Source organism: Megalops cyprinoides, chromosome 16 (genome assembly GCF_013368585.1).
Source record: "Megalops cyprinoides isolate fMegCyp1 chromosome 16, fMegCyp1.pri, whole genome shotgun sequence".
Lineage (NCBI taxonomy): Eukaryota > Metazoa > Chordata > Actinopteri > Elopiformes > Megalopidae > Megalops > Megalops cyprinoides.
Window position 1 is genome coordinate 26,568,822 of NC_050598.1, and position 24,147 is coordinate 26,592,968.

Consider the following 24,147-nt stretch of genomic DNA (forward strand, 5'->3'; position numbering starts at 1 on the left):
AATTAACTATAATAAAGGTTAATAGGATTGCTGTAATTCCAGATTCATTAAATTTGCCCAACAGGTGTAAACAAGAAAACAGAACTTGAATACTGTCGTAAAAAAGATTTCTAACATTTGAAAACTATCGAATTAGTTTTGTGTGACTGGCACCTCTCTGTATGTACGTTTAATCATAGTTGTTAAAAAGTAGATCTCGTACATTTTTCTGTATGCAAATCATTATATTCATAAACAGTAAAAAATAAAAAGGATCAGTAATGCTTTGTGGACACAACTGCACTTCATTCAAATTGGACATTTTTGTAGACCTTTCACTCTAAAATATTTTCTCATATTTACTAGAAATACTTTGAATGTGCTTTATTATTTTTTTGCATGAATTACAGTCATTTAACAGATGCTCTTATCCAGAGTGACTTCTTGCACAAGAGAACGATTTAGCAGACACTGTTACCTAGTGACTTACCTAGGTTACAATTTTTACATTATCCATTTATACTGGATATTTACTGAGGTAATTTTGGGTTAAGTACCTTGCCCAAAGAAAGTGAATGTGTGGGCTAGCTTAGTCACACAGGTCAAATAGTTCAGTTTCAGTTTTTATTTACAGTTAGATGTGCTTTACCTGAGCAGACTGATCATTAGGTGATGCTGTTACATGAGATAAACTCATCAGTGTATCTCCATCAGTAATTTTCTGTAATTTATGTAAAATTAAAAGATTTTATGCTTTCTAACATTAGAAGAGGTTTTGGAACAAATTAAAATGCAATCTGGGATATTGTTTTTATCACAATAAGGCCTCCAAATCTCCCAACATACAACCCTTAGGGGAAGAAAGAACATTCACACAAAAACACAGATATGGTTTTTTGGGTGCGGGCAGACACTGGCCTCTTCAGAACTTAGCACATTAACAACATCAACTACTTCTCAACTAGTGGCTTTGAAACGGACTCAATCCAGTATTCGGTCTTGCATTTCACTTTTCTTTGTACGGATGACCACAGGGTGTTCTATCAGACCTTGTTAAACTGATAACATTGAGTTGTTTTGACATCAACCTGGGTATCTTCTAGGCAAATATACATGTCCTGCCCCCAATAGGTTTGTAGGGCATGCACAGATGTGATCCAAATAGCTCAGTTTAGCAGAGGAAATGAGTTGGCCAGAACAGTAAACACACATGGCATTAGGTAAACCTAAAGCATGGCAGTTCTCTGAGATATTATGAGATTCTGTGGTCATATAGCTGTCTTCAGGTGGTTGTTTGATGCTGTGGTTGCTTCATACTTAGGCTAAACTCTTAATATACTTTAGCATCTGAACCAATCCATTCTTCTTCCATATCTTACTCAACACCAGTAACTTGGGATCTCCAATGGCTTTGTTTTGCACTTGAGACAATGATGATCACGCAGAATTAAGAACAATCATTACACAGGAGAGTAAAACAATGTGAACTCTTCCAGTGTCCAACTGTTTGCTTCCAGTAATTTAGGAGAAAGCTTGGAAATACTTAAATTTGGTGATTTTTTTTTTTTAACATATCTTTGCAGATACTTTTGAAGCTTCAAACTTCACAGATCTGGGGCATCTATTCAAGTTAGTAGGTGTTCAACTGGAAGTCAAAACTATGGCCCAAAAATGGATTTCGCCTGATGGCAGTGGTCACTGAGACTTCCATTTGTAATCCTGTCAACTCCATTACTCTATGGTGAATACTCTGTCTTCACCACGCACAAAACTTTCCTCTTATTTCTCCTGTAAGCCCCACCAAAAAAAACAGAACCAAAAGAGTTATACAGTACATTTTTAAGTATCGACAGCAGGTTTTAAGCTAGAACAAAGTTTTTTTTATTTGTAAAATTTATTTTGAAAAATCATACAGACTGCTAAGTTCAATACATATCGATACATTAATGACCAGTAGTTTCTAACTGTAGGAATCGTAATTCTTGTAAAATGTACAATGCTGTGAACCTTGGACAAAGAAGGGTGACAACAAAAGATTTAAAAAACAAACAAACAAAAAAAAAAAACCTTAATAAACCTCTCAAAGCATGTCCCTCCCGCAGGTTTCTTTTCCAATCCATTTACTTCCCCTGTGTACTAAAAAGTGTGGAAGTCACCTTAATTAAAATTTACACAACAGAAAATATAAAACTTTGGTCTATTTCCCTTAACTGCTTCAAATTCAGTTCCACCAAGGAGGGGCGGTGGGAATGGGTTTTAAAATTCTCTGTTGGTACTCAAAAACAATCTTAAACCAAAGTGAAGTAGCCTTCTTTTGCAATGGGGTGGGGGTGGGGGTTTGATGACCCAAAAAAAAAAAAAAGACAGAGGCTGACATTGTCAGAGGCCACACAATAGGTGAGTCCCAACTCAGAAGGCACGTCACCAGCTTATTACTCAACCTGATACCTTCCACATCGGGGGGAAAAAAAAAAAAAAAACACGAACACGTCGACTATAAATATAAAGCAAAAATAGTCAAAAAGGATTAAAAACAAACGTGTTTGAGCGATTTGTAACACTGATGAAGTGCTTCCTTCATCCTAAACAAGTGGCTAAGAGGAGTATCAGTGAGCGTGTGTCTGTCCTTCCACGGCCTACGGCCCACCCCCTTTCCCCCCCTCCGGAGGGAGCGGTGCCCCCCCACCCCCCACTTCCTGCGGGGCGTCTCTCTGGAAGCAGCAGGGAGCGTGCAGGAGCTAAGAGCGAGCCAGCTTGGACTCATGGGCCTTCAGTGTTCCGACTGCGTCCTTCACCGCATGGTATATGATGTTCTTCACCTGTGGATGACAGATCACGCTTAACTTTAAACCCTACAGATCGTGCTTAACTTTAAACCCCTCTATGGCGCCTCCTACTTCCTTGTGGATTCCACTCACTGTCACTGGTCTGAAATTCTACTGGCTTGTCACTCCTCCTCCCAGGCCAGCCCTCAAAACGTGGAGAGAAGACCGGTAGTCTTAATGACTGTTCTCTCACAGAATGTGGCCATTGGGGTGTTTGTATCTGGTCTTGGCATAACTGCTATAGGATAGACTACTGTGATTTGGCAATACTGGTGACACCTGGTACGAAAAAGGAATGTGTATCAAGGGCTCTGTTCAGTGGCATCTGAAACATTTAAATTCAAAATTGCCAACAATTACTTGTACTTTTTGTGCAGAGGGGCACAAAAAGTACAAGTAATTGGCACACAGGATTTATTGAAAGCCTAACATCAAACTTCATGCGAAGACAGACTTTTAGAATGTATCCTGTCTGTTAAGCTTTACTGCATTCATGAATACATACATGAAAAATAATTTATTCAGCTAAACTAAAATCCCTCCATTTGCATACTGTCTACAGTCAGAGCAATTTTCCCAACCAAGCCTTTGCTTGTTTGAAAGAGCTCCAAGGACAATAGTCTCAGCTGTTTTTTCCACTGTGATATGACCTGGGATGTTTGGGGCAGACTTGCCAAGCAGTTTGTGAGTAGATAACAACACCAAAGGCTGTGCTATCCATGTCACTTTCTGGCACACACAACTGTAACCTACACCTGTGCAGAAGCAACATACTGAATTCAGTGCACAAAGTGCCTACTGACTGTCTTGTTGAATGTTTCAACACTGCAATATTGTCATTATTTTGGCTAGTATCATAGTGACAGGGATTTTCAACAATGATTACTTAAGTAAGTGTGTTGCACCCAAATGGATCAAATTAGTAGTTCAATCAAGTGAGATTTCACGTTCAGAAAATGACACGTGTAAAGAAATAAGCTACCTTCATCTGTGTGTGTGTGACCAACCCCATAGGTATAAGGGAAAAGAGTACCAGGTCTGTGTTCAACAGAGTGCCATGAAACATTTCACAGAGATGTTGCAGGAAAGTGAAGTCAAAAGCTTGAAATGCAGGAGAATATTCAAGTTCTCAACGTCACTTCCCATTCAGCCCTTGGGGCACGTTTTGCAGGCCAGCACTCAGGCAGCACCTCATACCTGCAGCTTGTCCTCATGGTTGGAGTGTGTGTTGGACAGGTGTCTGAACTCCTGGGTTAGTCTAAAGCAGTGTTTCACATGCTCAGGGGAGACAAAGTCCTCAGCCACCTTGATGCAGCTGTACAGATTGTGAACCTGATAGAGTTCAGGGGAAAGAGAGGTATTAAATTCACTCTTCAATGGGGGGGGGGGGGGGGGGGGACATGTTACATTTGACGAGGCCAGCAGTGAATACACCTGACTGTAAGCAGGATATTATTCTGGCATTGGTGAGAAAAGGTTATCTCAGCTGTGGTATGCTGCGTATGTGGTCATTTCCAAATGCTTCATATTATTCTCTTTAGCGACACCTACAGTTGCCTACCTACACCTACACTCTCTCCTCTCCTCTTCATGCTAAATCATTTACATAGCAGACAACCCTGTGTAGGTTAAATCACATATGTTTTACATATTTTACAAATTATGCACTTACACAGCTGACCATAACTTTGAGATTTGACCCTCGTGCCATCCTGCTAACCACTGAACACTACATTAACACTGCAGAACACGACATTAACACTGCTGAACAGGGCTAACACTGCTGAAGACGACATTTACACTGCCAAACACTACATTAGCACCAGAGCCCCCCCCCCCCCCCCCCCCCCCGCCCGCTGCTGACCTGGTGTGGCGCCCCGGCGGGGATGAAGACAGCGTCCCCCAGGAACTGCACGATAGCCCAGCCCTGCACCCCGTACTCCTCCAGCAGCCTGCGACGAAGCACCTGGTCCAGGTACCAGCTCTGGTCGTGGATGGGGTCGTGATCGGGCGGATTCTCCTGGCCCTGCTCCTCTCCCACCTTCCAGACACAAAGGATACCAAGCAGCTATATCCATAAACATATATATTCCTACCGTAGCCATATAAAACATTTGTTTTTTGGTCACCGCATGATTTCATTTGTGTCATTTCATAGTTTTGATGTCTATACTGTTATTCTAAAATGTGGAACACAGTAAAAAATAAAGAGACATCCTTCTGTCAGTAGGTGTGTCCAAAGTTTTAACTGGTACATGGGTATGATGGCTGCCTCCACAACAGGACAGTGGAGGAGCCTGTACCTGTCCAGTGCTGTTATTTCACACACCTGTGCTGCAGTTTGTAAGTATGCCAGTTAAAACATTAACACACATTTAATGCACAAACAATATTCAAAAACGCTAATATTCAAAACTATGCTAAAAAATGCAGCAAATGTAATGAGCAGCACACTATAACAACTTTGAAACAAGCGGCGTTAGATAATACTGCTAACAGTTTTTATATTTTATATTGACAAATAATTTCATATTGACCGGTTTTTAGCCAATACCGTCTAGCCAGTCAATAACTGTGCATACGGCGTGCCGTCACCCACGCCCTACACCACTCAGTAAGAGCACGTTATGACATATTGTGGCAGGCTGCATGCCGGTCACACTAGCCGACGCCGTGCCGCGCACGGACGGCCTCTGAACTTCGACCTCTCACCTTGCGCAGCAGCTCGCGGATCTTCTCGGCGTCCTTGGCGGCGTAGATGTGCCAGAGCGCGCCGGGCTTCTCCTTCGCCTCGTACACCCGCCGCTTCGTCATCTCGTCCACGTCTCCCTCCTCTATCGTGGTCATGACCTCTGCGCACCGGACAGGCAGACAGCCGGGGAGTTATTTATAACACCACGTGACTTTACAACACAGCGGGGCCAGACTGAGCTGAACCCAACACTGTAGTGGAAGGCAAAAAAAAACTGAAGAACACCAGACCAAATATCAAAAAGTTTTTTCTGCTATACACTCAAGTTCATAGGGACTGAGAGGCAGTTGTACTGAAATGTGTCTTGGAGAAACTCATTTCAAGGATCCAAAAAAGGACCTCGTTATGGAAAAACAGGATGCGTTTACTGACATATATTCTTCTATTGCTTTAATTTACAGTAAAGTTCTCTTTAACAAAGTACTTGTTAATATGCTGTACCAAAATTTGACAGATTCATGATTCAGGAAAAAAACAAATCCCTTGATCATTTTGTTAATTTATCAATAGCAATACTCATATCATTACATTATTAATCATTACTAATGATTCATAATACTAATAATTTTTTTCCAAGATTGTTGTTATCCTGATATCAGATGTGAATAAATATACAACCTCTGGCACTGTAAAAAAATAAATTCAGATGTAAAACTGCTTTACAAAGGAATGGAGAGGAAAAAAATAGCAGGAAGAAACACAGCTCCAACACTAAACCCACAATGTGCACCAGATAAGAAAGAGAGTATCTGTGAACATTCTACACAGTGAAGGGATTTTCAGGTTAAACACTACTGCCAAATGAACCTATCCTTTACAATGTCCATTGGGAGGGAAAGCTCTGGGGTTCAACATTAGTAAGGACCGTGACCCAGCGGAGGGTGCCACTCGATCAGTGGCATCTGAGTCTAACTGGCACGACTCGGCTACTACTCAACTACTAAGGTTGACGTTAACAGCTGGTTCACTAAGGTAAAAATCACACAGCTCCAAAGCCAGACGCTGCAGTAGATTCCATTGCATTTTGCATGCTTTTACTACAAAAAAAATATAGTCTGGGCCAGTGTAGTCATCTGCCAAGTGACCGGAGTCTAAATAAAGCCATCTTGAACCCCGTTAACTGTTTCCAATCATTAGCTGTAGGTTTCAAAACAATCACTTTTAAAAGGAAGGGAGAAAAAGAGAGGAGGAAAGACTGCACAACCTCACACTTTATTACGTTACGGCAGCAGCTTTGATTAAGGACTTGGCTGCTGCTTCACAGGGATTAACGGGAGACCAGACTAATGACAGAAGGACACAGGGGTACAGGCCCTACTGACTACCCTAATGGCTCAGGTGATCCTCGAGGGGAGAGAGCTCTCTCTGCCTGTGCTGCGGCGAGTATCACTCAGCTTTAGTGTGGGTACGCAGAGGGAGGTAAACGCCCCTGTTCATGAGGGGTTACCCTTGGCCAAGCCGGAGCTGGCCCGTCCCTCTTTCCTGCGAGTTTGATTTCCTGCTTCCCTCCTGAGGTCAGGTGTGGCGTGGGAGAGTGACAGTGTGGGAATGGAAGCCCTACTCTCTCAGCTAAAGCCCTGACTAAGCTGACTGCTCCTTAGCTACACCCTCCCCCTCCCCCAACTCAGGCTGAGAGCACCATTCATCCCAAATTTCAGAGGAGAGAGGTGAGGAGAGTCTTTTCAAATAATAAAAAATAAAGACATAAAAGGGAGCCTTAATCAGTCAGCTAAGACTGCAGCAGCAGAACAGGGTGGCTGATTAAGGGTTTCCCAGCACAGGAAAGAGGAGAGGAAAGTGAGAGGATGGGGCTTCTAGCTCGTCCCGAACGAGGGTCGGCCCTGACCGACCACAGCATGAGGAGAACAATGTGTCAAGGGGAGGAGTTAGTCAAGAAGGGCATGCCAAGGAGGTACTAAAATATATACAAAAATGCACAGACCTGTAAATCCAGAGGTAGCTGCTTCTGTGAATGAGAAATTTTACAACAATCAACACAACATAGCCCCTTGTGTGCTGGACAGAAAGACCAGCGTTTCTGTGTCCCCTTGACACCGTGGGGCTGCAACACTGGGGTAGCTGTGTGTGTGTGTGTGTGTGTGTGTGTGTGTGTGTGTGTGTGTGTGTGTGTGTGTGTGTGTGTGTGTGTGTGTGTGTGTGAGAGAGAGAGAGAGAGAGCGAGAGGGCGAGAGAGAGAGAGAGGCATAGCTATGTAGGAATGAAAGATATTTCATTTAAAAAAATGATTAGTAAATGTAACTAACCTTTTGAAGAAAGCAAATCAAGCACAAACTACTTAACACGCGAGGAACAAGAGGGCAAAACGAAAATAAAATAAGCCTTTGGGAATGCACAAAGCCAGTCAGGCGTCTGACAGCTGGTGAAATGAAAAGCGCACTTCTGAGAGCTGAGGGTGCGAAAATGTGACACCCCTGCAGTCTCACACCATACAGACAGGTGCGATGCGAGTCTGTGAAAGTCTTTCAGCTCCGTGACCTTGACTACCTAAAATACTGGGATGGTGCTACAAAACTTCTTATTGTAAATAAAGGTATAAAGGTGGAGAAGTGGAACTGACTTACACAGTCATCTTCAAATGCAAAATATAATTTCATGTTGACCAGTCATTAAATATGAATTCATCTGATATAGACACATACGGATGGTCATAAACCAGATGCTTCACATGCATTCAAACGAGCAGTAAGTAATATTACACTGATGTGAAAGGGTATGTATAAGTCAGTGTCATTATTTTGATTCCACAAATTTCACATTATTTGCACTTAGAACAAAAGCGAGGAAAGCATCCTCCTGGAACATACTGATGTGAATATTTCATGTTCAGACTTTTTTATGCTATCAACACAACTTGGATGGCAAGTTTGAAAAGAGACTCATCAGCCTGTAGCAAATTGATAACAGATTTGCTGCACTGCTCAGCAGTGTGAACTGTGGTTATGGGGCACAGGCAGTATTCAGATGGCATTATGGGTGTAAAACGGCTGAATGTGCACACTTGTCCGAACCACATAATACAATATAATGATTGATCACATTATTGCCACAACAAGACACATAAACAATACACACAATACATTTAACTCCCACTCTTCAAAATATGTATCTCAAATGTGTGAAAAAGACAGTTGTCACAAATGCAGCACTGACTGCTCGTTCCCACGCCCTACTCCCCCATGGGCAGACACACCCCTCCATGCCCCTCCCTCTTGGACAGACACCCCCCCTCCACGCCCTCGCCACTCACCCTGCTCGAAGTTGCCCTCTCCCTCCGGGATGCCCACGTACACCATGACGTTGACGGCGTCCGACACGTCCAGGTGCAGGTTGGTCGTGCCCACCTTCCTGTCCTCCGTGGAGATCAGCCCTGTGGGAAGGCACACTCTTTCACTACTGACACCGTGACACGGTGACACCATCTGTCACGCGGCAGCGGCACCTTCTGTGCGCCTACCGTAAGCGTTGTACATCTTGGGCCCGAGGTCTGGCCGCACGAAGAAGTTGGGCAGGCGGGAGGCCAGGTTCAGCCGGCCGTCCCTCTTGGTGTATTCTGGGAGGGGGAGGTTTTCCATAAGGTCATCAAACCTGAAGGAGGGAGAGAGAAGGAGACAAAGAGTCTAAACACACCTCTCCAGCATATGCTAAACTCCACGGCGCAGGACAGGAGTGAGAGTGTGTGTGTGTGTGTGTGTGTGTGTGTGTCTGTCTGCCTATCTGTGTGCACATCCATGTCTGTCCGTTTCTGTGCACGTGTATGTGGTGTCTGTCTGTGTGACTGTGTACGTGCGTGCGTGCGTGTGTATGTGTCTGTCTGCGTCTGCCTGCATGCATTTGTGTGTGTGTGTCTGTCTGCGTGTGTGTCTGTCTCACCGTGTGGGCATCATGTCCCTGAAGTCCTCCCCTGGCGGCCAGTCCTTCAGCTTCAGCACCATTGGCTGACCATCCGCACCTTGAAGCCGCTCTGAAACGCACATGTACACACACACAGGGTGAGGAGAGGTAGATCTCACACACACACACACACGCACAGCCTTCAGAAGGAGCGACAGCACAGCCAGACGCTTTCCCCCACGGCCTCCTCTGGACTCACTGGAGATGACCTGGAAGCCGTCCCAGAAGTCCCGGACCTTGACATCAGAGATGATGGCGCAGTTCCTGCAGTTCACCAAATCCACGTCCTGGTCGCCGAACTCCAGGCTGAAGGCCTCTGGTCGCCACAGACTGGAATTCAGCCTCTTGTGAATGCCCGACACCAGCACGGGCTGTGGAACAACACAAGAGAAACAAGACACACTCAATCTGCTGGCACACGGCTTAAACATGAAACAGTGGTGAACACACGCTCACTCACCAACTCACCAGGGCACCCCGGGTCACTCGCCATTACATTAAAAGCAACGGACCACACCATCTCAGCGTACATACCACTTTTATTTTACTCGTCAGCATATGAAGCAGGCACTGACAAATATGGTATGTCCAACCAAACACTTTCCCTGGGTTTATGCTTTTTGTGTTGTAGGCGCCCTTTAACCCATCAAAGCTGAGATCGCAACACAGTGCACCTCCGTTCACCTGTGCTTAACACAGTCTCCCACCTGGCCCTGCTTCCAGCACTCGCGGAAGATCTTCCAGTTGTTGCTGTTGCTGGGGTCCTGCAGGCAGAGCAGCCGGCCGTCACACAGCCAGGAGTGGGAGGTGTGGGGGTCCAGCACACTCAGCCCCATCATGCCGTCCCGCCGGCCCACCGACCCCGGCTCCGCCCCCTCGGGCCCGCCCCGCCGAGACTCCGCCTTCTTCGTCTCCACCACGGACGCGATGATGTGGTCCAGGAAGTTGGGTAAGCCGCCCTTCGACTTGTCACTCTGCGGGGAGAGAGAGAGAGGGGGTGAGAGAGGTGGCAGGAACAACTCCTTGTACACTGGATCTGACCGCGAGTCTGAATAAAAACATTGAAATAATAACAGTATCTCTACAGAGGCAACTTAAGATGAGATTCAGACACAACTGAAGCTTAGGGCCCCAGACCATGACTTTGCAAGAGACAGCGTGCAACTAACACAACTGACAGAGAGAGAAAGATTTCTAACGTTGGGCAATGACACATCCATTATAATAAAAAGACACGAACAGGATTCAAACTCCGGGGCCTTAATGGAATGGATTGGGGGGGGGGGGGGGGGGGGGGCGTACCGCAGAGGACGTGGAGAACACGGAGGGGAAGGGCACCCCGCTGTCGGTGGCGCCCTGGGGCAGCTTCCCGGGCCCGGAGTTGAGCAGGTCCCGCAGGCTGGAGCCCTCGGCTTTGGGCTGGGACGAGCCGGAGCCCAGGAGCAGGCTGTTGAAGAGCTTAGGGCTGGAGGAGGACGACGGCTTGGACAGGGAGCTGAAGGAGTCCAGGCCGAAGGGCGACCGGGTGTCCCGACCCATCACTGACCGCAGGGAGCCAGGCTCTGCGACAGAGGACAGAGGAGAAAAGGAAAGATGGGGGGGGGGGAATGGAGAGAGGGAGAGGTAAGAGACAGAGAGAAAGAGACAGAGGGAAGAAAATGGACAAAGAGAGAGATAAGTTGAAAGAAGATGTTAAGAGATTCAGAAGGTCTTGTTCCTTACATTTATACATCATTAAAACCTTGTTCCAGGGTGAAGGAAGAATCTGTTACACCCCTGCTCTTCAGCTCTCACCTTTAGTCTCCTCTTTGGCCTTCTGCGTGGCGAGGTCGGCCAGCCAGTGCAGGGCCGAGGAGGAGGCGGAGTCAGCCCCAGAGGGGCGGGGCTCCTTGGCAGCAGAGGAGGCACTGGTGCTGCTGGACTCACTGGCGCCCCCTGTGGTCTCCCCACCACCCTCTGCAGTCGGCTCCGTTTTCGTCGTCACAGACTTTGTCGCCTCCCCATCCGCCCTGGGCGTGGCCGTGGCACTGCTGGAGTTCACACCCGACTGCAGGAAAACAAAAAAAAAAAAAAAAACACACGACATGAGAAAGCACCTTACAATTACGAGTGGGTAAATCATGTGACCTTGTCATTAACGTCTGTAGTCTCAAGAATAGGTCACAACACATCACACCCATGTACGCCCGTTTTGTTTTGATTCTTTGATTTAGAGTCTGCCGCCGAAGTCACCACGCAGCTCGACGCAGCCTCCCTCCCAGGTAAACGCTACAAAGGGGAACTGCCGACCGGAAGAGGAGGAGAGAGCAAGACCCCATGGCGGTGAGTCTGAACTCGGAGTGACTATCGTTTTCACTGCAGCTGGCTCTGCGTTTGATCTGGGGCGTGAAAACTGCTCTTTTGTTGGAGGCCAGCAGATAGCCCTTTGTGTTGCGGCTTAGAACGATTTCAGTCGTTTTGTATGACGCCGTTTGTTTTCACTAGGAGGCAGGCGGACAGTGTTTATCTGTGGCCTAGAACCGTAAGTGCTGGATCGTTTCGTGTAGCTGTTTCGCATTCACTGGGACTCGCAAGCCTGCACTTTGAGGTCACTGTCCCTCATCAGCTCCTTAAATGAGGGAGTTGGATGACTGCCTCTGTGCCATTGATATAATAAAACTAATCTAAACGTCAAACCCACCACTGTGGCTATTTTGGCTGTGGAGCACAGAAGACAGCTGGCCCACGGGGAGATCCTAAGAGCCGGTGAGTCAGAAGATTCAACTTGGCTATCTTGGATTGGAAGGTCTGCCTCACGCCAATTTTAGGTTTGCTTGGTTTTTTCCATACACTCACACAGCACACAATTATGTCACGCCAACTACTGCATAACAGTGGTGTCAAGGAACTTGTGAAGAAAATTACGATATTCACCTGGACTGTCATTTCATAGTCTAGCAAAGATGAGCAAGTTTAATTCTTTTCCGGTTAAGTACTTATATCTTTTCCACACATGACAATCCAGTTTTAAACCATCATCATTACAATGGCAAATGAAGTGCGGTGTGTCACATAGAAGTGTCTATGAACTGCCACGTGAAGTAAGGTGACTCATCCCTACAAATGCACCAGTTCTGATGAGTAAAGAAATTCTAACACGTCCACAGACTAATTGTAATTTGCTGGTATGTCATGGAAGAGTTATGCACTTTAAAATCTGTGTAATTTCAAAAGGAATGCGCTGTCACGAGGGGAAGGAGGACAACACACAGAGTTCGCCAGAGCAACACGAACTGCGAATTTCAAGAGATAAATCAAGGAACAGTCCGGAGTTTCATTGGCATTCACAAAACAATACACCGGTATTTACTCATTTTTGTTCCAATCTTCTGAATTAAGAACCAGAGGACTGCTGTCGAATGTTATTTTCATGTCGTTGCCATTTAGCAGATGCTCTTATCCGGAGCCACTTACATAGGTTACAGTTTTCAGACATTATCCATTTATGCAGCTGGGAGTTTACTGAAGCAATTGTGGGTTAAGTACCTTGCCCAAGGGTACAGCAGCAGTGCCCCAGCGGGGGAATCTAACCAGCAACCTTTTGGTTGCAAGCCCTGCTCCTTACCACTATGCTGCACCGCAACACTAAGAACGCAAAGTTTGTAATAATACTGACAATGCTAAATGCTACATATATAATACTGATAAATCATGTTGCTTAAGAGGCACATTTTGCGTGCTAGGAGGTACCTCAAATGCAAAACTGTAACGCTGCGATTTAACGGCCACAACAGTGTTGGTTACGTTCAGTGAATTTCTACAAGGAAGAATAACTTGCCATTGCAAAGGCTTCACCTGAAAAATGGCTTGTGGTGAAGACAGCAGCTTCCGACAGAATCGTTGCCATTTTTAGTTAAGAAACTCAACAAGGCTACATGCAGCTCACAGTCTGTGGGCAGCAGCAATGGTGCAGCCAGTGACTCACTTTGTTGTTTCACACACAGTCCTCCCGGCAGGAGCAAGGGCGGAAGCCTGCAGGGCGGGGTAAGCCGAGGCTACGCGAATTCTGTAAGTGCCCCGGGAGAGGCGCGGCGTGTACCTGCGAGAGGCCGTTCGGGGCGCTGGGCCGTACCAGGGGTTTGTTGTGTCGGCTGGTGCAGGGGCAGTTGGCTTTGATGCCCCATTTGCCCCGGGCGGCGTGCACCATGTCTCCGATGTTGTAGAGAGCTGAGGGAGAAGAGAGATCTCATTAGATCATCGGCAGCAGGACGAGACCTGACCAGGGAGGAAGGCCCTGGGGGTGTGGGGTAAACTGAAGCGGGAGAGGGTGCAGAGGGTGAGGGGGCATGTGTAGGGGTACGTGGTGAGGTGAGGAGGGCACGCAGGCGCGGGGACTGACCTGTGCCGGGGATAATCTGCGTGGGCATGAGGTTCTGGGGCTCGTGGGGCTGGCCCTTCGCACACTTCAGCCAGGAGAAGACCTCATCATCAAGCCCCTCGTCTGGCTCTGAGGAGCACAGCGCACCAGGATCAGACACATGAGGGTGCGTGTACAAACACACACACACACACACACACACACACACACACACACACCCACCCACCGTGCAGACATTCATGCACATTTACACACTATGCAGACATTCATGCACATTTACACACTATGCAGACATGTGTGCGCATACACACATGCATATATACACACACAGAGCAAATATGCACATATGTATACATACAAACACATGCAGGCACCCAAACACACACACTAACATATTTGTGTAGGCAAACACACAGGCATGTGCATGCATGCAATCACATACACACAGGTATGCAAACACGCTCTTAAATACACACAATTGTGCATACAGCCCCGTATGTTATATTATGTGAATACAGTTGCTGTTTGAGAAGCAGTCTTACCCTCCTGCGGGCGGCTCTTGCGCAGCCGGTAGCAGTCCAGGCAGACGCCGAAGCCGCACTTGCGACACACCCAGTGGATGTTGAAGAGCGTGGTCTCGCACACGTCACACATCTCCCTGATGCCCCGCACCGCCCGCTTCCACGCCACTTTCTCTGGGAGAGAGAGAGAGCCCCACACACACGCACTTCACTCACACTGTCTTCCCCTTACAGAGAAGGAAACCAAACACAAACTTTTATCAAAGGAAAGTCCGAAAAGGTGGGGGAGAGAGTCGGAGGAAAGTGGGACATCTGAAAGGGTGGGGCAGAGAACAGGAGGAGAAAGGGACGTCTGACAGGGTGAGGGAGAGAAGCGGAGGAGAAAGGGACGTCTGACAGGGTGAGGGAGAGAACAGGAGGAGAAAGGGACGTCTGACAGGGTGGGGGAGAGAAGCGGAGGAGAAAGGGACGTCTGACAGGGTGAGGGAGAGAACAGGAGGAGAAAGGGACGTCTGACAGGGTGAGGGAGAGAAGCGGAGGGGAGGGGGACGTCTGACAGGGTGAGGGAGAGAAGCGGAGGGGAGGGGGACGTCTGACAGGACTGGGGAGAGAATCGGAGGAGAGGGGGACGTCTGACAGGACTGGGGAGAGAATCGGAGGAGAGGAGGACGTCTGACAGGACTGGGGAGAGAATCTGAGGAGAGGAGGACGTCTGACAGGACTGGGGAGAGAATCGGAGGAGAGGAGGACGTCTGACAGGACTGGGGAGAGAATCGGAGGAGAGGAGGACGTCTGACAGGACTGGGGAGAGAATCGGAGGAGAGGAGGACATACGGTGCGGCTCCACCATCATCATGGCCTCCTTCTCGGACATGACGAGCTGGCAGAACTGGTCGCCCACGTTGGCCAGGATGTACTTGGAGGTGTCCAGGTCCAGGCCCTCCTGCACGGTGGGGGAGGGCAGCCACAGCCCCATGGCCATGGGGTCACTCTGCTGGGGGCTCAGGAAGCCCTCCACCCGAAGGACCCCCTTCCGCGTGAACGCCAGCCTGGGGGGGCCAGGGGAACGGGGGGGGGTACACGTCATTTAAACCTCAAATGAATGTCAGCATGCCCCTTCTCCAATTCCATAAGCCAGATAGTATTCCCAAGCCTGAATGTCCTATCCACCTGGTCTGTAAACGTATATATGTAAGAAAAGGCAGGAGGTAGCAGGTATTGGACCCCCAAAGGTTGCCAGTTCAATTCCCAAATGGGGCACTGCTGCTGTACTCCTGAACAAGGTACTTAACCTGAATTAGCTCAATGAATATCTATCTGTACAAACAGACGATATGCAAATCACGCAAGTCACTCTGGAGAAGGGCGTCTGCTAAGCAAAGCATAATGTGGCACAGAGCTTCCTATACTCCTTGTCCTGGTGAAAGCCAAGTTGCCTCTCCTCCTTTGATGCAGTTAATGCCACTCTTACATTCATGCACACTGCAAAACATATTTAGATTTTATATGACCATACAAAAAAAATTGTAAATAAGCCCATCATCTCCAGAACAGTACAATACTCCCATTGACGGGAAAGAAAAAAAAAAAAAAAACACTCCAACAAATCATAACCCCCCCTTCCACCTACTATCTTACCTTCCCCAGGAAGTGCCAGCTACCCCCCCCCCCCCAGTGCCAGCTGCCCCCCCTCACCTGCGGAAGTGGAAGAAGCGGCAGGCCACGTTGGGGTCGTCGTCCTCGGGCTCCTGCTCGCGGAACTTGCGGTAGCGCTCCAGCCGGCACTCGCGGCACTTGTGCAGGTGAGGAGCCACGTTGATGCAGGAGCCGTCCTGCAGGAAGGACTCGCCCGACTGCTTCAACCGCCGCACCTTCGACTGGTCCTTCAGCACCGACTGCCCCACTGCGGGGGGAGAGGGAGGGCAGGGTCAGGGTTAGGGTTAGTGACAGGAGGAGACAGGGTCAGGGTTAGGGTTAGCGGGAGGAGGGGGCAGGGACGGGCACAGGCGCACAGCGAAAGCATGCTGAGCCACCACACGGAACGGATCCACACCCAACAGCTGTGACCCGCTGCTAACCACTGCTAATTGTGATCATCAATATACTGATCAGCTCTGAAAGGGGAGGCAATGTAGCATAGCGGTAAGGAGCAGGGCTTGTAACTCAAAGGTTGCTGGTTTGATTCCCTGCTGGGGCACTGCTGCTGTATCCTTGGGCAAGGCACTTAACCCAGAATTTTCCCCAATAAATATCCAGCAGTATAAATGGATAACACGTAAAAACTGTAACCTATATACGTCGTTCTGGATCAGAGCGTCTGCTAAACGACAATGACGTCTCCGAGTCTGCTGTAAGGATCAGCTGGGTTAGCAGAGCAGCCTGGCTCAGACTGACAGATGAGGGCGCGGAGCTGCAGGCTCTGGCAGGGCGCGGGCCGCTCACCTTTGAAGGGCTTGTTGCGCGGCCGGCTCTTTCCCACCGCCTTGCTCTTGCTCTTGTCCTCGCCGGCGGAGCCCTGAGGGCCCGGGTCCCGGCCGCTCTCGAGCGTCTCCTCGGTCTCGCTCAGGTCCGACAGGTCGCTGTTGGAGCTGGAGTCCGTGTCGCGCTTGGAGGGGAGGCCGCGCTCCTCCAGGGAGAACTTCTGCGATGGCTGCTCAAACTGAGGCGGGGCGGCGTCGCCGAACAGGGAGAGGCCGGGGGCAGGGCCTGCCTGCTGCTCCACCGCGCCCCCCTCCACGCTGCCCTCCGGTCCCGCACCAGCCCCCGGGCCCTCCTCGCTCTGCTGGGGGGTCTGCGGCGCCTCAGCCGGCCCCGGCTGCCCCTTCTGGGGGAAAGTGGAGGCGGGGGCATGGGCCAGCATGGGCGAGCTGGAGCCCGAGGAGAGGGCGGTGAAGGGGGAAGAGAGGAGCCCCTTGGGCTGCTCCGACATGGTGAACAGGTTGGGCTGGCTCTCGGCCGGGGCCACCAGAGCGCCCGTCTCACGGGGTGCCGTGACAGCTGAACTAGAGGCCACAGGGGTGGAGGAGGCCGAGGAGGTGGAGGAGGCAGTGGTCTGGGCGGCAGGAAGGCCGCTGAAGGGGCTATGAGACAGCTTCTCGGCGAAGGCCAGGAAGGGGTTCGTTGGTTCCTCACGCTTGGGCGCCTGCAGGAAAAGGTTCTCGTGCGTCTCGGAGGCCTTGGCTTTGGTCAGCAGGCCTAAGCCACCCACCATACCGCTGCCGCCCCCACCCATGACGCCCGTCCCCAGCGCCCCCATGCCCAGACCGGAACTCCTCAGTGCCCCAGAGCCCAGGGCGGGGCAGCTGCTGAGGCTTGCTGGGAAGGCAGGTGAGAGTTTGGGCATCGCATCCACCCCAAAAGGCTTGTTCAGCACCATCCCATTGCCAGGCAGCTGGGGTTCGGGCACTTTGAGCGGGGTCAGGGAGGACCCCTGAGCGGACCCAAACAGGCCCGCGGACGGCGGTGCCAGCACCCCCTTCTTCAGGCTGTCGGAGGGGGCGGAGGGTTTGAAGAGGCTGGGCGGCTCCTTGCCCAGGCTCTCTGACACCGCCGTGAAATAGTTGGTGCCCTTCGCCTGGCCCTGATTTGGGCTGGGCTGCTGGGCCATGCACTGGAAGAACAGGTTCTGTGAGGGGTCCGTGTCCCGCGCCGGCTCCTCTTTGGTGCCGAAGAGGAAGCTGAATGGCCTGCTGTCCGGGCCCGTGGCGCCGTTGGTCTGCGCCGGCGTCTGGGCCTGCATCTCGGCGAACGCCTGCCCACTCTGAGGCTTGGTCTGGGGCAGCCGGTACCCGGCCGAGGCCAGCAGAGGCGTCTTGGCGTTCTGGAAACACAAGCGGGACAGGGTACCAGATGCGTTTAACGACACAAACTCAAGGCACACACACACACGCGCACACACACTTTCCACCACCCGAAGCTCACCTCAGGCTGTGCCCCTCCCCAGCCAGGAGGGGTTTGGCTGAAGCTCAGCGGGGCGGCAGGGGCCGTGCTGGGGACGTTGCCCTCCGAAACGAGGGCGGAGGAAGGGGGGGCGGAGACGGGGGTGGGAGACACCAGGGCGGCGCTGCCGGGGAAGCCCGCCAGACCGCTCTCCTTCTCCCTCTCAGGCACTGACGCGGGGGTGGGCTTGGGGGAGGAGCCCGAGAGAAGGCCTGGCATCTGCCCCAGAGAGGGGAAGGAGGTGTTGGAGAAGAGGGGTTTGAGCCCGGGCAGCGCGGGGGCGCCGGCGTCCCCGGAAACCGGCCTGTCCTGCACCACCAGGGTGCGCCCGTTCTCTTTGGTGTAGGTGGCAAAGCGGAGGCTGGGCTGGCCCTGCGGGGCCGCGGGGTTCGGGGAGCCCTGTCCTGGCGGGAGGGGCGCCTCTGGGGCGGCACCGTTGTTGCTCAGCCTGGCTCCTCCTCCCCACATCACCATGCCCTCCTCCGCCCCCTCGCCAGGGCCGCCCCCATTCTGGCCCTCCGCCTCGCCCTCGCCCGCGCCCTTGAACCGCTTGAGCGTCATATCTCCTTCGCTCTCCGAGGCGTTCCTCCTCCGGCGCCCGCTCTCCCCCTTCCCCCCATCACTCTCCTTCCTACGACGACCCGTGATGCCCGCCTGGCTCTGCTCACCACAGAGGGAGGGGAGAGGGAGAGAGACAGAGAGAGAGAAGGAGAGACAGAGCCAGAGTCAGAGTCAGATAGAGGGAGATGGAGATGGAGAGAGAGGACAAAGAAAGAGGGCAAGGGGGAGAGAGACAATCAGAAAGAGGGAGAAAGGGGAGTGAGAGAGAAAGCAAGATGTAGAGAGGAAAAGGGAAAGAGGGAGAACAAAAGGAGGGAGAGAGAGAAAAGAGGGCGAAGACAGCAGAGAAAGATAAAGGCTGAGAAATGCTGTACACAAATCATGATACTTGGAAATAAATGATTATAGCATTATAATACAGGAAAAAACTCAAGGACATGATCCAACAGAGAGCAGCCTTACCTCATCAGACACCTCCTCAGCCAGCATCACATGGATCACGCGGGGGTCCACCACCTGCGTCGCCTTGCCCTGGGGGAGGAGGAGCGAGAGGAGGGGGGTCAGTAAGCACATCCCAAAGTCAGCTGAGAGGAACCACTTTACAGGTCAAACCAGCCATGACTCCATTCACCCTTCCAGAGTCATCATACTGTGACTCTACACGCCTTTCCACTCTTTTGCCTCAACAAACAAAAAATTGCGCTAAAAGAGCACAGGACCCTTCCTGAGGGAATGAAAGAGCGTATCTGCGGGAGTGAACGTGTGCTTGTGGGTACCTGAGCGAAAGTGATTATGTGTGAAAGTGGCAATGCATACATATGCAATTGTGAGTATCAGTTGGAACGTCCCAGCGGGGGCACTTGTGAGCCTCTTTCGGTTAAGGGCTCTCTCCAATGAGTCATAAAGTCCTGAGCGCCACCTGCAATGTGCAGTCAGGTCTGTGGAAGTGCAGTGACGGACAGGAGCAGGGTGCGTCTCTGGAAGGAGCCCTGGTTTTGCTCCACAGCGGAGAGGGAGGGATGAGAGGAACGCAGGGCCAGCCGCACCTGGTCCATGGTGATCTCCATGATGTGGGAGACAGGGTCGTGCTGCGAGACCAGGCCGAGCGCCCAGGGCTCCTCAAACTCCGGCTGGTACACTCGCACCCTGCGGCCCTGGATGGTGAAGGACCCTGCAGGGAGACAAAAGCAAGCAGACATACTTCACCCAGCCTGTCCAGATCAGCTGGGTTTGCCCCAGCCAGGTACCAGGGTTTGGGTGGACAAGACAAGCACAACGCAGCCATAAGCCATAACAACTATGTAGGTCTGCGCAGTCAAGCTGTTCTCAGCTATGCAGGTCTGCGCAGTCAAGCTGTTCTCAGCTATGCAGGTCTGCGCAGTCAAGCTGTTCTCAGCTATGCAGGGCTGCACAGTCGGCCTGTACTCAGCCACGCAGGGCTGCAGTCTCACTCACCTTTCCTCAGAATCTCCTGCAGCTCAAAGTCACTGTGCCAGAGGCTGACTGCTGTCTGAAGAGAGGGCTGCTCCTGCAGGAGGGAGTGTCTCACGTCCTGTTCCAGCTGAGAGAGATAAAACACTGTCACACTCCTTCCACTGATAAAACACCACACATGCAGAAACACACACAAACGCACACAGGTGCTCTTCCACCTGGCGAGGGCAGACGCAGTCACACACTGCTTTATTCTCCATCACGCACTAAGGTGGCTAGCTCCCGATCCACGGGTCTGAGCCTCACACCTCAAATCGCTTCAGTCCGTTTCCATCGGGGAGAAAACTCAGCGTTCTGTTCCCGAAGAACTCCACAGGAACCAGGGTGCCCAATCCCACCCGGTCCAGCAGGGGGCGGAACGCCTGCAGGCGGCAGAGGTAAACGCGGGTAAGCAGTGTGTCCAGGTGAGTGTATACAGCATCATCATGTCCAGTAAGAGAATGCCCCCCCCCTTCCCTTCCTCATTTGTTCCAGAGGGGTACTTACCAGCGCAGGCCAGGCCGAGACAGCCGGCAGTGTGGGGTCGCTGCGGGCAGCCCAAACGATGGAGCTCTCCACCAGCAGGGCTCGCACGTCCTCCCCGTACACCTGCACCCACGAGCGCCGCCGCCACGGACACTCCTCAAACTCCACAAACACCTGGAGGGGGATACGAGACATCATACGGATGGTGATCACACACAAACACACAGACACGCACAGAAGCACACACAGAAACACACACACACAGTCTCAAAGAGTCCGAAGAAAGCGATGGCAAAACAGCTCACACACAACTCTAGAGTAAACTGGAAAAGAGACGGACAAAGAACACACCGTATGTATCTGCAACCTGTACAGAGGTGCCAACCAGGGGAAAAGGCACAGACACAGCACAGAAAACAGGGGGAAGACTTCACAAGCACAACCCTACAGACACACAGGAACAGACACCCCCATCCTCCAACCCCCCTCCCCAAACAGACGAGCCGAGACTGAGTGGAGATTTGCTCCACAGGTGCTGGGTGCTGGAGCAAGGCCAACTCCCAGGAATTTTCCAGGGGAGAGAGCTTAAACCTGGATTAATCAGCCAGCTATCAACAGCATGGAGTGGGTGGCACAGACCGGCCGAATCTGCAGCCTAACCCTGTTAATTAGGGGAACGGACACGCGCCTGGATGTCGATGTAACGTTCACTGGCGCACACTTGCGTTCCGCGATCAGCTCCGCTGACAGACGCGTCTGCACGGTAAGACTTCCTGGGGGGAGAGGCATGTTCGGCCAGAACCGGGGCCCTGCGCCTCGTCCTCACTGTGACGGCAACCCCGAAACGAAAACACCCCCCGAAAACTCGCATTCCTCACCTCACACACAAAACACTGCATGCAATACAACCCCATCTGTAAATAACCCACTTCAATACAGTATGAAGGTGTGTTAATACACTTTTTGCACAACGGATGAGGAAAAAATGGCATCCAAATGCATGCGTGCATATTGTTATATATGGTTAAACGCACATTAAGCACGTTGTTACAAATCAAAGCATACTCACAACGTGCATGCCGGAATATGGGCTAATACTTTTTAAATATAATTAACCTGCTAACGTTAATTACAGTATACTCATAAATGCACTTAATTCGTTCATTTGGAATTACAAAAATAATTTCTGATATAACCTGGTAATGCTTGCGAGCTGCAGTTTTCCTTTTCCAAAACCTACCTATTTGATTAAGTTATTCAAGAGAGTAATATCTGAAGTGGTGTTTATGATTAGCTAAATAGCTAACAAGGGATCAGTTACAGTGCTCTTTGACGTGAAACGACCGTATATTCTATATTTACTGAAAACGGATCGTACTCACGCAGTGCAAAACATCAAGCGATGACTTTATTGTCACTTCTGTCGGATAACTTACTTTAGCCGTGGTTGCATATGCGATTTTATATCTCTCGCCAGCGAGAAATATCTTGGGCCCGAAGCCACGGTCTATAGTAGCTAGTTAGCTAGCTAGCTACGAGGAGGTAGCTGTCTGATTTGCAACACAAAGGCAGTACGGTTAAAAATATTGCTTGCTGCATGTAACTGAAATTTTATTGACTTCAGCTACGGGATCTGCGTATACGAGCTTCCGGCTTGCTTTTGACGACGGGTTAAAAAAAGACGTCCATTGTTTAGTTTCTGGGTATTCGTGCATAAACACTGACCGTCAGCCCCGCTGCTTCTGTTGTTCCCTCTCCGCCGCTCACCTCTACCCCGGGACTGGCTAAGCCAATCACGCTGACCGCCCGGACCGTTCCTCTGACCCAGTTCCTCGTCCAGATGGCCTGGTCCGGTTCGGTTCCAGCCGCGGAGCCCCCATCGCTAAAGAGAAGCAGCAGCCGCTTCCCGACCAGACCCAGAGAGTCCCCCATAATCAAGCACCCCCAAACAGCAACTTCCTCGCTGGGAACTCCAATGCACTTATAAGGGCCGTAGCTAACAACAAAAACAAGCCTCGGTATGCCCAACTGCGCCCGCGTATGCACCGGAGTTCCCTGCTATGTGAGGTGTAGGTCGGGACACTAAACCCTATCACCTCACAGAGATCGCAGCGCTGAAATGTTATTGTTCACAATGCAACAATCCCGCTCGGTCCGCCATTTAGCCTTGCAACAATCAAAAGCTCTCCCTTGTACTGCGGAGTTCAAATCCACGGCGTGAACGTAAACTGAAAACAGCGACCCCTGCCGATCACCTTAGCAACTACAGAAAGCAAAGATAGTGAATCCAGACGTAGCTAGCTAGCGATCTAGCTGGCGAGATAGAATTTATTGCGCCGTCTGGTGGACCATGGAAGTATTACACTTAGTTAGCAAAATATCATGGCGTTAGTATTGAGGGGCTGCAGTAGCCATTTTGTTTTCAGACAATTCTGATCCACCGTCCTGCTGTTATTGGTTCATGGGGAAATTTTTTGGCAGAGGTGGAAAACCCTGGCTTCAGAAAGTAAAAGTCCTGCCACGTATTTGTTCCACCTATGCACTACACCAGCTGAATTTAATTAGCACAACTCTTCAGCCAGGTAGAGGCTGATTAATGAAATCACTAATTAGGGTAATTAGTCAAATCACCTTATTTAGTGACGAGAACAATGGCTAGAACAAATACATGGTAGGACTTTTACTTTTTGAAGCCGGGGTTTTCCACCTCTGATTTTTGGTGAGGTCACATTAGGATATAAATCCAGATCTCACAAATCTGGGAAAGAGAAATGTAAACAGAGCATTTCACCAGCTGCCCTACTGGCCAACACAGTGCAAAGCTTGAGATGAAGTTGCATCACTTCTGTTTGTTGGTATTATTGAATAAATACATATATTGAGTATGGGAAAAATAAATGCTTTTCAATTATTTGGCTAGATTAAACACCAGAACTCTAGACAGACAAACAAACAGACATGCCCAGTCAACTGTAAACCCAACATCATTGAAACGGATGACATACAATGTTTTGCAGTGAAAGGAGGTCCAGAGATATAGAGGTCTGATGATGTGATGATAAAAAGTATGAAGCTAGCTAACTACAACAGTTTATAACTTCAAATAAAAATCAAATCATGAATCTAGAAATATAACCACCCACCCAGCCCTGCGGATAGCTGTAGAACAAGGCAAACAACTTTAAAAAATAACCCATCACCTATGCTATAACAACATTACAAAATGTCAAACCAGCTGTATTGTCTGGAAGCTTACACTTGTCATAGTGGTGATACTGAGTATTATCTTTGTATTTAAAAAGTCCCCCAATCCAGCCTTTTTAAAAGGGAAAAAGTATTTCT

The 24,147-nt window shown here is 50.0% G+C and overlaps 1 protein-coding gene across 1 annotated transcript; it reads right to left on the bottom strand.

Moving 5' to 3' along the window:
* Positions 1-1,943: 1,943 nt before the first annotated feature.
* LOC118790904 (lysine-specific demethylase 3B-like) lies at positions 1,944-23,035 on the bottom strand. Its single transcript, XM_036548033.1, has 25 exons — positions 22,531-23,035; positions 20,827-20,979; positions 20,589-20,702; positions 20,302-20,407; positions 19,893-20,017; positions 19,309-19,377; positions 18,268-18,945; positions 16,789-18,166; positions 16,042-16,249; positions 15,181-15,395; positions 14,368-14,520; positions 13,847-13,954; positions 13,547-13,674; positions 11,263-11,515; positions 10,771-11,030; positions 10,176-10,442; positions 9,668-9,839; positions 9,448-9,538; positions 9,032-9,162; positions 8,825-8,944; positions 7,499-7,522; positions 5,517-5,656; positions 4,669-4,845; positions 4,002-4,136; positions 1,944-2,798 (listed from the first exon to the last, which is right to left on the bottom strand). The coding sequence occupies exons 1-25, from the start codon at positions 22,735-22,737 to the stop codon at positions 2,718-2,720; spliced, it is 5,493 nt and encodes a 1,830-aa protein (XP_036403926.1). The 5' UTR covers positions 22,738-23,035; the 3' UTR covers positions 1,944-2,717.
* Positions 23,036-24,147: the final 1,112 nt, after the last annotated feature.